Below are 16,061 nucleotides of genomic sequence, written 5' to 3' on the forward strand. Positions count from 1 at the left end.
ACAAGGTCCATGCTACACTGCACCTAGGTGACTTTTAATGGGCTCCTTCAGAAAACGACGAAGGGTGGTGGTGTTGAAGTCTGGTTTATTGTAAAAGTTGCAGTAAATAAACATGACAATGGCGCTCCACTGCCATGCAGGAGATCTCCACACACACTCACGCCTGATTTCCACCGGGGACGTACGCGCCGCGGCAGCGATCAGCAGCGGTGACCTTGGCGCAGCCATTCCGCGGCGCGTCCCCGGTGGACATCAGGCGTCAGGTGGGTGGAGATGGCTGGTTGAACCTGTGCGCACTGATTACTTGATCTACAACAGGTGTGCAGCCCCACCCAGCCCCACAGTCCAACTGCTAAACACTTATTTGGAATAAAATTGATGTTTTATATATATACAGTATATATGATATGATACGATAGTACTTCATTGTCAGAGCAAGTCAGAAATGTGTCTTGCATCCCATCAGCTCTATTTACAAACCTCACAGACAAGACATCAGGACAGGACATCAAAAACAGGACATCAAGACAGGATCCTAAAATAAAAATACATACATTCATCATAACAATGACGACAACTTTTAAGGCCAATCAGAGTGCATTTGATCAGGGATTAGGTGCCTGATTCAGTTTGAGGATTGACTGCTGAACTAAAGAGTGCTTCAGTCTAACCTTTCTGAATTATTTATAAATATCTAATAAAAATTGTCCTTTACATCCTGGTCCTTTACTTGGTCTTCCAGCTCACTGTCAACACGTCTGCCTGTACGGGAGTCGCTGTGTCCGGCCTAACGTCTGTGCCTGCAGGAATGATTCCAATGGTTCTCTTTGTTCCCAAAAGGTAAGCCACACCTCAATGCAACGTGTTAAGGCTCTCTGACCGGACCCTGAGTCACTATCATTTGGGGTCCTTACGAAATCCGTAGGAACCCTTTTGTATTTGTTGGATAGATAGATAGATGTATACTTTATTGATCTCCAGGGGAAATTCAAAGTTACAGTAGCTTGAAAACGTCACACACAGCAGACACATACAACATAGACAAGAAATAAAGTATCCACATGGATAACACAGACGAACAAAAATAAAATATATGCTGTTCTTGGAGAATGTGTGTCATGATGGTTTGTTAGTATTCGCAAATTCATTTCGCAGCAGATTCTGTCTGCATTTTTTTTTTTTTTTAAATGTGTCTGAAGTAAACCTTAATTCTTCAGAAATGGCCTTCCATCGACTATTAGTGAGTGTGATATATTCGGAGCCTGTTTTTGGTTGTTTATTTCAAAATCAGGCTCTCGTCCACTCTTTTTTCCGCTCTCTTTTGATGAACCTTTCTAGATTTTCCATCAATCTCTGTGAGGCACTTTTTCTGTATCTTCTCAATTCCTTAAACTAATTACAACCAGCAATATCATTTTGCCACTGTTTCCTCAGATCCTAAATCCTTGAGGCTGAGCTGTAGAGTCACAAAAGCAAATCCACTGCCCTCATCCCAGCACTCAAAGAACAAAAAGCCATCCTCCATATCACTAGAAACCAGACAAAGGACCTGGTGTGAAGCTAAACCAGAGAATACAACTATTCCTTGTTACGGTTTTGTGACAGTTTGTGGCGGCCATTAATATGGACATTTTGAGCTGACAAATAGCAGTGTTTCAGCCAGCCGAAAGTTTAGCACCCTTTATTTAAAGGTTGGGTATGGATTTTTTTTTTTGGCCATTTTTGCAGAATTACTTGAAATCCTTATCATAACCCACTTACAGCCACTGAGTTAGAAGTACTGACATGAAAATTAAACAAGTCAATCATCTGTGGAACGGGCAGGGCTCGAAAAACTCCAGCCAATGATTTCCAGAGCCACCGAGTTGCATTGGACAGTAAGTACGTCAATCAAACGGTCGTACTGTACTCCCCTTCCCCCTCGTGACCCAGAGCTCGTGACCCAAAGCAAGCTCCTGTTTGTTGTTATCCTGCGGTAGCTACTGGAACTAGTTGATCCACATTTGGACCTAGCAGTAGAAGACAATTTCCATGGCAGACAAGACGCCACCATCCCCATGTTGTTTTTTTAATGTTGCCATGTTGTTTAACGAAAAACCTACGCTAGCCTGGCTCGCTCTCGCGCATCTGTTTTCGCGCTCGTGCATGATTGCGCGTCCAGGTACTTGGAATGGGTGGAGTCAGTCAGCGTTGAAGGAGAGGGGGTAGGACCATTTGAGTTGTGTATTTTCAAAATCTGCTGGCGTTTCGCAAATCCCATACCCAACCTTTAAGTGTGTTGCACATCACTATAGTCATTTATAGTACATTTAAAAGGACCGCCTTTAGGTTTGTTGTGTATATAAAAATACATTGAATAGAGAAATTGTATTTTTTTTATCTTTATACTAGTTGTCTAATTGTTATACTTTATTATATAATTTTTAGATCTATTTTAAATTTTATCGCTATTTATTTATTCAGATGTTGATGTCTTCCTCTTTTTGTGATGTTGTATATATTTTAGTCAGTACCATCTGTTATTTGTATTAAAATGGTGTATATCCATTGTTTTGCTAATAAACTTAAAGTCTCCCAAAAGTTTTAATTTTGACAGCAATGTATTAATGTATTCATCATACAATTTGGAATTCAAAATTGTTATTCATTTAATTACCCGGGAACTATGTGTGAAAGGGGTTTTAGCAACTATACTACAAATGATGACTAGACATTGCCATGGAGAGTTCAATTATGTTTAACATTTCAGTTTGCTACGGCATCAACTACGGGTGTGTAGAAAGCCCTGCAATAGACAGCAATTACCTTGGTGCTGCCGGTGTATAAAATGTATATTATGTGCATGTTATATTCAATTCAGTTGAATATATAAGTTTAACTTAGTTATTTATTTGTGTTGTTTTTTTATGCAGGGTTTCTGTTTCTAATTGGTTCTCTGGATCTTTGAGGGAGTAAAATATGGGTCACTACATTTGAGTAATGTGATTTGGTGTGTAGCAGATGTATAATCCCAGAATAAGCGAGGTAGGGGGGGGGGGTCATTTCAGACAGGTAGAATATGTGCACTATCAAATATGTCCCCCTCCCTCCTGGGGTCCATTACTACCCTCCCTCAGTGTTTGGAGGAAGGATAGATATATCCTCCCCTCCACACTGAACAGGTGTACAGGGATTCCACTGTCTCTGGAGGACTGAGCTCTTGGTCTCCCAAGCCAGCAGTGAGTTGAGGCAGAGCCAGTGGGAGGACTGAAGACTGGGCCAACGTCGGGGCAGCTCACCACAGAGACCTGCTGGGGTCCAAAGGGCTGGAAGGATATTCCAGGTGTGCTGATAGGATAACCAACAGAGCTTGGCTCTAGCCAAACAGCTGCTATGCTTGGAGTATTTAATCTGAAGGGGTATGATCATGGGCTGAACACATGAGATCATTCAGTTGGTTCCACTGAGTTGTGCCATTATGCTTTATTAACTAAATGCAGGACACAAAGGGGGGGTTTTACACTTTTTTGGTGTTCCGCGGGTGGAAGTGGGAGATAGAGATGAGAACTTGTCAACTGCCTACTGGAACTCAAATCATGGATGACCAAAACCTACTCAAACTAAACAGTAACAAGACAGAGCTCTTCGTTGTGGCCCCTACACCACTGCACAGGAAGGCTGGAGACCTGGACCTGGTTGTGGATGGCTGTGTCACACCAAAATTGTACCATGGGCGAAAATTGAACCGCCTACGTAATCTGCATTCGAAACATGACGTCATCGTTCAACCCGATTGTCCGTTGCCAGGCAGGTTTCAAAAAACATTTGCGCTCATGATGCCAAAGACGAAATAACATAATACAGATAACACTTATTTTTACTTTATATTTGTATTGTATTGAATTTAGCTAGTAGTTTTTAAAGTGTATCATAGTCTAGCTAGCTTGTGTTAATACACTCAGTTTACTAGATAAATGTGTTTAAACAATTAAATACAATACAAATATAAATTTAGCAACGCTAATAATGTAATTTGTAAAATAAGTGTTATCTGTTTAATGTTATTTCGTCTTGTGACGCTCAATGAATGAGCGCGAATGTTCATGAACCTTCCAACGTCATCGTTCGACGCCATCGTCTGTTGCCAGGAAGGTTTGGAATTTTCGAACGCAGATTACGTAGGCGGTACAATTTTGGTGTGACAGCTGCTCCATTTCGCCATCTCCTGAGGTGCGCAACCTGGGCGTCATCCTGGACTCCACTCTCTCCTCCCAGTCCCACATCAAGAACCTCACCAAATCCACCTCAGAAACATCTCACAACTCCAGCCTTCACTCACACATTCAGTAACTTAGACACTCATCCACGCCGTCATCACCTCCCGTCTGGTCTACTGCAACGGTGTCCTGCCTGAACTGCCCACCAAGGCCCTCAGCAGACTCCAATATGCCCAGAATTCAGCTGCCAGGGTTCTAACCCACACAAAGCCCTGGCAGCATATCCCTCCCATCCTCCATTAGCACCACTGGTTACCAGTCAAGTCACGCATCACCTACAAAATTCTCCTGCTCACCTACAAATCTCTCCATGGACTCTCACCCCAATACCTCACAGATCATCTCCACCGCTACACTCACTCACTACAGTCACGCACCCTGCAGTCCTCTCACAAGGATCTGCTGGCCATCCCCTGCACCAGATTAAGGACCTTTTGGGACAGGGCATTCTCTGCCAATACTCCCACACTCTGGGACAGCCTACCACTCCAAATCTGCTCTGCCCCATCCCTGCCCATGTTCAAAAGCACCTTAAATTATTCATTTTCACCAAGTCTTTTGACCCTAACCTGAAAAATAATCGTTTGGGACAGCTCTAATTGGTAGGGTTTAGGCCTAGAGGGTTTAGGGGAATTTCAGTTAAAAATTTGTCAAGCGAGGGACCCTGAGATGGAGCATTTGCTTAAGCTTTGTGACTCACTTTCTGTAAGGCTACTCATTTACATTTAGGGCATTTAGCAGACGCTTTTATCCGAAGTGATTCACAATAGGTTTGTCGGAAGAAAAACAACAATATATCGTTGTTTGTACGGTAAGGATGCTCATAGAACAAGTGCCAAGCACTTACATTCACTTACTCATTCATTTAATTTCCTGCTATTCTCAAGTAATTAAAACGTGGGTGAACATTATTATTCTGTGTGCAATAAAGTAATATTGCATCATATAACATTGCTCAGTTTTTTCATTTTGTCTTAGGGTTAGGGTTCTCCAAGATTTTATTAGCTACATCTAGATTTTGTGTAAACGCGCGATTCTAAGACGTTCATTTTGCTTATGGCCTTCCATAGGAAAGGACAACACGACAGCTATTAGTAAAAGGAAAGGACAACACGACAGCTATTAGTCTTCCGTTCTTTAGTTATTCCACAAAAGGTGGAATGCTCTCAAGGTTCTTCACGTGGGGTCTTCCATTCAGATCGCCGACTGAGTTTTAGTTTTATTCCTAGTTTTATTTCTTTGTGCAAGATAAACAAGATTACAATATTGCATTCTAAAATGTACATACAACCCACTGCATAGCAAATGTATCTTTAGATAACATTTTTAACCTTTTTAGAGTTGACAGGTTTACAGTTTGCTCGTTGGTTAATCTTCATCTGTTACATTTTTGTGATAATGTTATTTTCCAATATTGACACATGTTCTGATGCCTTTAGAGGTTTTTCCAATTAAATTTTAACTATTAATTTTGTGAACTATTGTTTCATGAACAGATGCATGTAAATAGATAGGCTTATGTGCTCATCCACATAAGCCAACAAAGGGACGTCCATGCGGGAGAAGCCAATAGCGATCTTGCCCTCATTGCTTTAACCCAATCAGGGTACTTCTGGTGGGTACGTGACATGCACCGGTCTGTGGTCTGTGTTTGAGTGTGTGATGTATATATACAGCCCGCATCCCGAGCAAACTTGCGGTGGCTCCAAAGGGAAACAGAAAAAACGTATATTGTTTTTAGTGTCTGACGTCCCGAATGAGTTACAACCATGGAAAAAGTCAAGAGGAAAGCAGAGAAGACCAACCCAGTGGTGACGGCAAATTGGTTCTCAAAGCTTTTCTTCAGGTAGGCCTAAGTCAAAAAAGATTGAAATGGAAACCGAGCATATAACCCCTTCATAATGTTACGAAGTGTTGATCATGCCTGTTCAATTGTGAGAAAATAGAAAGTATTTAGGGGTGTAAACATACAGGACTTAAATAGACCATAGACTAACAAATCTTGGACTGCTTAGGCCTTACACATATATACAAGTCTTGGACTTGTATATATGTGAATTCAACCACTTGACATTGGGTAGGTGCATGACAGTGGTAGGCCTGCCATAAAACTTCAATAGCCCAGGCTTTTATTTGTTTCAATCACTGAACTTTCGAACAAAACTCTTGCTCAGCAAAGATCGGAAATACTAACATTTATTATTGAAACCAGTATGAATATTCCTACCGTACGACGTAGGCCTATACATATTACCAGTAGGGCTATAACGATACACCAACTCAAGATTCGGTTTGTATCACGATTTTTGACCCACGGTTCGATACATAAAATTTAAAAAGCATTTTATTTAACACTTATATAACAATTAACTTAATTTAACATTTAATAACAAATAATTTGGAACACTGAACTGATTTGAACAGAAAGAATACTACTAAAGTATAGCTAAATTAATAAATAAATAACCAAAGATTGCAGTTGGAGGATGCTTGCAGATAGGCAAAAACCCTGAACTAGTTTGGTTGTTTGGTCAAATATCCTACAGCGCTTCTTATAGGCTATGTAGCTTAAATAATGACATAATCTGGCCGTATAGAATGCAACATGTTTAATAGCCTAACTTTCAAATAGATGGGAGAAAACATGAACGTCTAACATGAACGTGGCAATAACAAGGCATAGTGTTACGAGTAGCGTAACACTATGCCTTGCGAGAATGGCAGTGTGCGTGTGTGAGTGACTCAGCGAGTGAGTGGACGAGCGAGGAGAGCGAGCGGTAGCGTGAGTGTCTAGTGAAGAAACTAAGTCCGGTAGAATAAATTACCCATCCTGCAGTGGTGTAGTGGTCCCTGGAGAAGTGGGTAGACTCTAAATGTTTGCCCTTTTTTTTAACACAGCCCAGAAAAACACCCTTTTTTAGAAACAGTGATATTTGGGACTACTCTTTTTAGTTTACTTACATTGGCACATAATTTCTGCTGCTTGATCTCAGGGAGGAAGGATTATGAAATGACTAAACAAATACTGGCCCACAGACTAGTGAGAGACAACTATTCCTTATTCCTGGAATGACACTTATCTCTCACATGGCAAATCAGTAATTTATTTTGTAAACGGTGTCTTTGAACAGCTGATTCAAAACACATAGCATGGGCCAGAGTGTGCCACTATTATGAAATTAACATGACTTGATCAGGAGCAGTTTGTAGGTATTACTGGTCACACAGGCAGCCAGCATGAATGTAAAATATAGATGAGGCAAACATGGTGTTTCAGTAATTTTTTTAACACTTATTTAAATAACATACTACTTTTGACAATGCATCCTTATTCATATTTCACCTTAGATTAAACATTAGATTATTTCTCTTCCACAACAATCATCTCGTTAGATATGTATAATATCAATATATATATAAATATCATATGATGATTGAACATTATCATTCAAATTATTCAACAAAACAATATGTAACAAAACAACAATATTTAGTTTACGAAGAAAAAATATAAATGCATTTACAACACATCAACTGTGATATGCTCTCTGAGCCCAGTACTGGGTTTCTAACCATGATCATACTACAGTATATTCCAGACAGACTTGCTTTCTGCAGGAGTTTTCACACTGCACTGTCTAGAACGCACAGAAGAGGCAGCCCGATGGCTCTTCAACCAGGTCTCAAACAGCCTCCTCTCCGACGGGGGCGGGGGGCAGAGCGGGCGTCGACGGTAACTGTACCGGTGTACGATCGCTAACATTAACTGCTGAGCTGCTGGCTGATATTGATTCGAGAGGACGTTTGAAATTGTCAAATGAAATTTTTGTTTGGATAGCTCGCTTCATTTTACCGGATTATTATAGAAGATCATTTAAAGTAAACTTGTAAAAGTAAATGTGTCTTTCGCGATATTTACTTCGGCATGACCCGCCTTTCTCTCCCTCCGATTGGCTCATTCGTCGTCATGCCTACAGTTAACCAATCTAATCAGTAAAGGCAGCGAGTATTAGCCAATAAGTGGCAGAGTAGCGTGGGTCATGGCTTCACCGGGGAAAAGTGCGCGATTTCGCTTGCAGATACTACTGAATGGTGCGTATCTGGGGGGGTTTAGAAGTGGGTATACGCAATGCTGACTGAAAAATAAGTGGGTATACGCCGTATACCCGCGTATACCCTGGACTACACCACTGCCATCCTGTCAATAATCGGTTGCCGCTTCATTCCGACCTATAAGCAGACCAACTGCCGGTCAAATCACACAAAACAATAGAGACAGGCTATTTCTTTCGCGCTTGGCCCACTCTGGATAAATGTCGTTCATCTCGCATGTGAGGACTTCGACGGCTGTGGAGAAATGCAATCCACCGTAGCTACGGAGAGCTGTCATCACAGAGAGGGCATCTCGTCGCAGACTTGCGGCATCGATAAGAGGAGCGGTGTCAGCAGACTATTATTTAGACATATTATTAGCACATTTCAATCCGACATTTTGACCGGAGAGTTAGAAAGGGCGTATCGCACTTCTGCCTCTCACACCGCGAGAAAGGTTCGTGGCTTTGAGTGTCGCGATTTCGGTTTCGATACGCGTGTGGAAATTGCAACAAGTTAAGAATACAACTTCGCACGTTGAGCACACAGCCGTGTGACTCGTTTATACTGTCCAAGAGCAAAACCGGAAATCAAAGCGTGCTGAAGGTAAACAAAACCAGCATGGTCTGTGACGTCATGAGACGCACGTAATCCTTAAAGGGACCGCGATCCCTGAACCACCAAGAACGTAAATGACATGCAGTAAACAACAACACAATTGAAAGAACAACACATAACGAAATACTGTAGGTGAATTATGTTACGGTCACTACACAGGTCCCCCCAGAATTCACCATCAGAAGAAAACAAGAACAAAACAGTCATCGCCGGGGCGGGCGTATTAACCGGCCACAACGGCTGCGTCGTACGGGGGGTCTAGGAGCCACGGTTGCGGCAGGCGTCCCGCCATGACACGGGTATGGGGCATGGAGTGTGGGAGTTCCGGTAGGGAGGGGAGCAGGGGGCAGGCCCGGCAGGGGCAGAGCTGGAGGTCGCCCGCGCCGCGGGGGCTGAGCCAAGTCAATGGGCCTGGCCAGGTCCAAGTGAGCTGGCTTGAGGCGGTCAATGGAGAGTCGCTCCGGCCTTCCGCCCATGTCCACCACAAAATGTTTGTCCCCCGTCTCCAAAACCCGGAACGGGCCCTCGTAGGGCGGGCGTAGCGGTCCCCTGTGGGCGTCATGGCGAATGAAAACGTAGGCAGCCGTGCGAAGCCCAGCGGGGATGTGCGACTGAGGGAGGCCGTGACGGGAAGTGGGGACAGGTGCGAAAAGCCTCGCATTGTCCAGTAGCGTGGACCGCTGGAGAGTGGCAGACCAAGGAACGTTGGTGCCAGGGATGAAATCCCCTGGAACCCGCAGCGGCTGGCCATAAACAAGCTCTGCGGAGGAGGACTGTAGGTCTTCCTTTGGTGCAGTCCTGATGCCAAGCAGTACCCACGGGAGCTTGTCGACCCAGTTGCTGTCTTTGAGGCTGGCACGAAGAGCAGCCTTCATCGACCTATGAAATCGCTCACAGAGTCCGTTAGCCTGTGGGTGATATGCGGTAGTGTGGTGGAGTTTCACCCCGAGGCTCTGTGCGACAGCGCTCCACAGCTCAGATGTAAACTGCGCGCCCCGGTCGGAGGATATGTCGGAAGGAGTGCCGAAACGGGCAACCCAGGTGCTGATAAATGCCTGTGTCATTTCGACAGATGCTAGTGACGTCAGTGGCACAGCCTCAGGCCAACGGGTGGTCCTGTCAACCATGGTCAACAGGTAGGTGAAACCGTGAGAGGAGGGCAGAGGGCCGACCAGATCCACGTTGACATGGTCAAAACGTCTCTCCGGCACTGGGAACAACTCCAACGGGGCTTTAGTGTGGCGGTGCACTTTGGCCCGCTGGCACTCCAGACAGGTGTTAGCCCAGTCCCTAACGTCCTTCTTGAGGCCGTGCCAAACAAACCTAGCAGCCACGCTCGTCGCTGCCACCACTTCTCGTCGGCAGCAGTCTTCTGACCCCCAGCAGTCTTCAGGCCCGCAGAGATCTTCCGGCATGTGTTTCTATCATGCGAAGTTTGGACAGAAGGCTCTTAAATGCCTTCCTCCATGCAGTTACGACGGGTTGGGAAACGCCAGGGCCGGCGCTCGGTAGTGGCCATGAGCGTCGGCCGTGCTGGCAGGCTGCTTTTCATCCGCGACAGCATCTCCGGACGGCGGTTCCTGTGCGACACGGGAGCACAGAGGAGCGTCCTGCCTGCTTCCTGCTTGGACATGGTGACCGACAGCCACGGCCCCCCTATGGAAGCTGCTAATGGTAGCCCCATCCGTACCTATGGAACAAGGTACATTGAATTGTGTTTTGGAGGCCACCGGTTTGGCTGGGACTTTGTTACAGCGAAGGTCTCCGTTCCCCTCCTCGGCGCTGATTTTTTGTGTGCGCATGGATTGTTGGTGGATGTCAAGAACCGCCGTTTGATGGACGCCGTCACGTTTTGTTCATATGCGTGCACGCAGCGGGGTGGACTCCATACGACTGTCTAGCATGCTCCCTGCCTCCGATGACTTCCACCGTCTGCTTGCCGGTTTCCCAGCCCTCACTCAGCCTACTTTCTCTGCGTCTGCTGTGAAGCATGGTGTGGAGCACCATCTCGCCACTACTGGTCCACCCGTCTACGCCCGTGCTCGGCGCCTCGACCCGACCAAGCTTGCCGTTGCAAAGGCTGAGTTTGCAAACATGGAGCGCCTGGGTATAGTCCGCCGGTCCGACAGCCCGTGGGCCTCACCCCTCCACATCGTCCCCAAACCCGGCGGCGGCTGGCGCCCGTGTGGCGACTACCGGCGGCTAAATGAGGCAACGACGCCTGACCGGTACCCAGTGCCGAATATTCAGGATTTTTCAGCACACCTGGCTGGTATGGTGATTTTTTCCAAGGTGGACCTTGTCCGGGGATACCATCAGGTGCCTGTACACCCACTGGATGTTCCCAAAACAGCAGTGATCACACCGTTTGGTCTGTTTGAGTTCCTGCGGATGCCGTTTGGCCTCAAAAACGCAGCTCAAACTTTTCAACGCCTCATGGACTCTGTTTTGCGGGAGCTGCCTTTTCTTTTTGTGTACTTGGATGACATCCTAGTGGCGAGCGCGTCCAAATCTCAGCACCTGGCACACCTCCGGACACTTTTTGAGCGGCTGAGCCAACATGGGCTAATTGTCAACCCTGCCAAGTGCCAGTTTGGTCTCTCCGTTATCGATTTCCTGGGACACAGAGTCACGAGGGACGGTGCAGCCCCTCTCCCATCAAAGGTGGAGGCGGTCGCGCAGTTCCCACGCCCGCTCACTGTCAAGTCCCTGCAGGAGTTCCTCGGCATGGTGAATTTTTACCACCGTTTCATCCCTCGAGCTGCCCAGCTCATGCAACCCTTGCATGAGGCCTTGCAAGGTAAGCCCAAGCATGCTGTGGACTGGACTGAGAGCAGGGACAAGGCTTTTGTTGCCACTAAGGCGGCCCTGGCGAACGCCACCATGCTGGCACATCCTTCTCCCACGGCCTCCATCGCCATCACGTCGGGGTCACCAGTGTGGAAATTGCAATAAGTTAAGAATACAACTTTGCACGTTGAGCACACAGCCGTGTGACTCGTTTATTTTGTCCAAGAGCAAAACCGGAAATCAAAGCGTGCTGAAGGTAAACAAAACCAGCATGGTCTGTGACGTCATGAGACGCACGTAATCCTTAAAGGGACCGCGATCCCTGAACCACCAAGAACGTAAATGACATGCAGTAAACAACAACACAATTGAAAGAACAACACTTAACGAAATACTGTAGGTGAATTATGTTACGGTCACTACACGCGTATCTTTACAGCCCTAATTACCAGGCTATCGAATAACGCCCACACACAAACACACACACACACACACACACACACACGGTGGCGGAGTGGTAATCGGGAGAGTCGGGAGAATTTAGGGTGGGCCGTTAACATTTCGGGGCTGTCGGCTGATTACTGCGGGATAACAATATTGCGTTTATAAAAGTTCAGCGCAGTCCGGCAACCTGAGCTGTGCGCCCGCAACCTCTCAAGGCTCGATTCCACCGGACGCGTTGCGGCAACGTTACGGCAGCGGCACGTCTTGGCCGCGGTCACCGCAGCAGATAGGTTCCACTCTAATCAATGAGACCATTTCCACAGGGCGCGGCTGCGGAACGTCTCAGCAACGTCCCAGGAGCGGCTCGCCGTGCCGCAGCTATCATTCCGTAGCATTTCTATTTTTGCCGCAAGCCGTTGCTGAACCGCGTAAATTTCAACAGAGCAGATCGATCAGGGCAGGAAGTGAAAAAGTAAAAGCCATAGAGCATTCCGGTCAATTTTCAAAATAAAACACAATAAATAAAACACCAACATTATTACGTCATGACCGGTGGCACCAGGTCAGCAGTCAATCAATCAAAGGGTCTCAAATCATCCTTTTTATAAGAACAATGTCAGAAAGGACAAAGCCTGGCATTTAATTGCAGTAGTTTTGGGAGTGGAAGGTGAGTACATTAGGTTTAGGATTATCGCGGGATCTCGTGATCTCGTGATCTCGCGGGAATACGGCTGGCTCCCAGTCGCAAGGCAGCGTTGCGCTGCCGTAACGTGCCCGGTGGAAATGCAAGCAAAGGCAAAAGTCGCGGCCAAGACGTGCCGCAGCCGTAACGTTGCCGTAACGTGTCCGGTGGAATCCAGGTGTAACGTTGCCGTAACGTGTCCGGTGGAATCCCCGGGTCACTCACTCAACAGCCGCAACCCTTACGCCCCGTGCCCACTACCTCCTTCAGTCAACGGAGGTGGGAAGGCGTTGCTGACTGATGGGGGAGTAGTCTTTGCAGAGGCATCCGTCAGCCAATCAAATCGCTTTGCCGGGTTCTTCCCGCTACTTCCTGCTTGTTGCGATGCAAGATGACCCGCTTTCCCGCTTTCCAGTATCGTCAGAGCCCGAGTCGCGTCACAGTGCTTAAATTTGCAGACGCGATCTGATTGGATGACGGATCCGTCGCTGCCGAAAAAGTTGAAAATTTTTCAACTTCTTGACTGAGCCGAAGGCTCCAACGGAACGGACGGATCCACAATGCATTGCGCGTCCGTCCCCATTCAAGTCAATGGGGATCACGCAACGGACGGAGGTAGTGGGCACGGGGCGTTACAAACTGTCAACGTCGCAACCAAGTCGATTTTGTCTAGAGGGGACTAACTGAGCGGACCTCCCAAGGTGGTACAGCCCAGGTGGGTCTTCAACTGCGACAACATTGAACTCTCGTGCAGGCTCAAACAGAGTGACAGCAAACACACACACACTTTTAAGGAGTTTTTCACCCGTATCCTTGCTTGCCCCAACAAGTTTGTGCGTCGTGCTTGTTGTTTTGTTTCCGGTGTTGTTAGATCCGGTATGGTGATGTCGTTTTTCTAACGTGACAAATTGTTGCTAGACAGCAGGTGAAAAAATTACAACGTTTGCCAAGCCAAAATAGCGTTAATCGCGCGATAAATAAATGAACGTTGTTAAAATTGGTTTGCATTAACGCCGTTAATAACGCGTTAAACTGACAGCACTAGTTATAACAAAACCTTTTCGAACCACATATGGCAAAATGTTAAATGTAACATAATTAACAACATTTTGACAAAGGTTTTGGAAGTCAGATATGACACAGATTCAACCGATTTTTTATCTCTGCCTGATTATTAATTAATTGGGTCTCTGCCTTATTAAACCACACGATATTAAAGGTAACATCAGGACAACACATGCTAACACCAGTTCTGATTTTGGGCATTTAGCAACTACGCTTTCAGCAAAGAGACTGCACAGGGAAATTGGCCTATAAATTAGGCCATTGGATAATCATTGTTAGAAACACGAAAGACAATTCCAACCCCAAACAAAATAAGCATGGAATAAAAAGAGTTAAGTATTTTAAAGCTGCACATGCACAGCAAAAGCGATCTTTTTCACGTCATGTGAGCTCCACAAAGGCAAAAAAGAGGCAAAAAACCAGAACAAATATAACCGCAAGCGGTGATTAACGGGGTCCGAGCAAAATGAAAATTCAAGAATACACTAATGAAAGATATATAAATATGACATGATTATGAAGGAAAGATGTTCCCCTTAATGCCATACTGTGCCTCAGCTTTCAGGTGAGTGGGCACAAGGTGAAATTGTCTATTGATAAGCACACAACAAGCAAACACCTAAAAAATCTTTGAAATTCTGGGGAAATTAAACATTGGTAGTCAAGAATACTAAAGGAAGAAATATAAATATGAAGGAAAAATGGTTAAAAAATAAGTTCCCCTTAAATGCCATGCTGTGTCTTGGGAGTCAGATTCTTGGAAACTAATGAGCTGGAATGTTGATTGCCTGATGCATTTCAGGTGCTGCCAATGTTGTGTTTCTTAAATGGGTGGCAATGACAGAATGTCATGTTCAGCTTGTTCATAATGCTCTAGTCGGTATTCAAACTCTCAACCTAAGGATCACCAGTACAAGACATTATCCAGTTGAGCCACTGACATTCCTGAACTGCACAAAGCCTCATTCACATGGTGAAACTGTCTATTGATAAGCACACAACATCAAGAAAACTCCAAGCACACATTTCACAAAATAATTAAAGGCTTTCTTAAAAGAGTACAGATCTGTGGACGTTAGGCTTTTCTATGAAATTGTGGGAAAAGTAAAAAATTATTTAAAAAGAAGTAAAAAATTATAGCAAAAGACCAGGGTGAAGAAGATGCATCTGATTTTAGAGAATTTTGAGTCCCGGTCAATCTGGTAAGGAGAAATAAGGCTAGTTCATAATTATTTTAAATAGCGCCACCTTTGGGTGCAGTACCACATTTTGGGTTTATGGGTATTGGTATCCCCCTGATGATGGTTGCATGTTATTTTATGCAATAACAAAACGGTAATATAAGAAAAATGGGCTAACTGCTTCAACTTTATTGGCCAATATTTCTCAAATGGAACTAAATAAAACAAATTCTGTTTGATGATTTTTGTGAGGCTTGGTTTAAAGATTGTATGCGGCAATGTTGGTGAATATTTGATAATTTCTGTAGCCTGTGAATCTTCAATGATGTTTAAAGATTCTAGAGATTAATATTATGAAAGAATTTTGAGTCCACGTCAATCTAGAAGTGGAGAAATAAGTCTAATTCATGATTTTTTACTATAGCGCCACCTTTGGGTGCATTACCACAAATTTGGGTTAATGGGTAGTGGGGGTTATTTGTAACCATACCTGAACATTTCAAGAGTTTTCGACTTATGGTATAGGCTTTTACAGAATTTGAGGGAAAAAAAAACGTTACAGAAACAACAGGGGACCAAGCAGCGCTTGGTCCCCCCCTAACAAGAACAAACTTCTCCATTTGCAACCGAAAATGATGTCTTACTCTTACCTTTATTGTTTGGGTCATCAAAAATACACAGACCTAGAGGAAATGTGTAGTTTTGCAGAGAGCACAACCCCCTTACAAAAGCATACAATGTAGTCAGTGTTGGGGAGTAACGGAATACATGTACCGGCGTTACGCATTCAGAATAGTGTTGGCTCGTTCGTTCGCGAACCGGTTCGAATGAACAAGCCTTTAGGACTAACAAACCGAACCGGTTCGTTTCTCTCGTTCGTCTCATTCACCATTCGATTCACCGGAAACTCGACTGAACGAACAAATGAGTTTC

The 16,061-nt window shown here is 45.0% G+C and overlaps 1 protein-coding gene across 2 annotated transcripts in view; it reads left to right on the top strand.

Moving 5' to 3' along the window:
• The window catches only part of si:ch211-246m6.5 (von Willebrand factor D and EGF domain-containing protein), a 35,469-nt gene extending 32,886 nt beyond the window's left edge, over positions 1 to 2,583 (top strand). The window contains exons 32-34 of one of the 2 annotated variants that reach the window (XM_060050780.1): positions 141 to 263; positions 743 to 840; positions 1,435 to 2,583. In XM_060050780.1, the coding sequence (XP_059906763.1) occupies positions 141 to 263; positions 743 to 840; positions 1,435 to 1,449 (236 nt within the window). In that variant the 3' untranslated portion in view covers positions 1,450 to 2,583. The remainder of the gene's footprint in view (positions 1 to 140; positions 264 to 742; positions 841 to 1,434) is intronic. The other variant, XM_060050781.1, reaches the window with a different exon arrangement.
• Positions 2,584 to 16,061: the final 13,478 nt, after the last annotated feature.

The sequence above is a fragment of the Gadus macrocephalus genome, chromosome 4 (assembly GCF_031168955.1).
Source record: "Gadus macrocephalus chromosome 4, ASM3116895v1".
Lineage (NCBI taxonomy): Eukaryota > Metazoa > Chordata > Actinopteri > Gadiformes > Gadidae > Gadus > Gadus macrocephalus.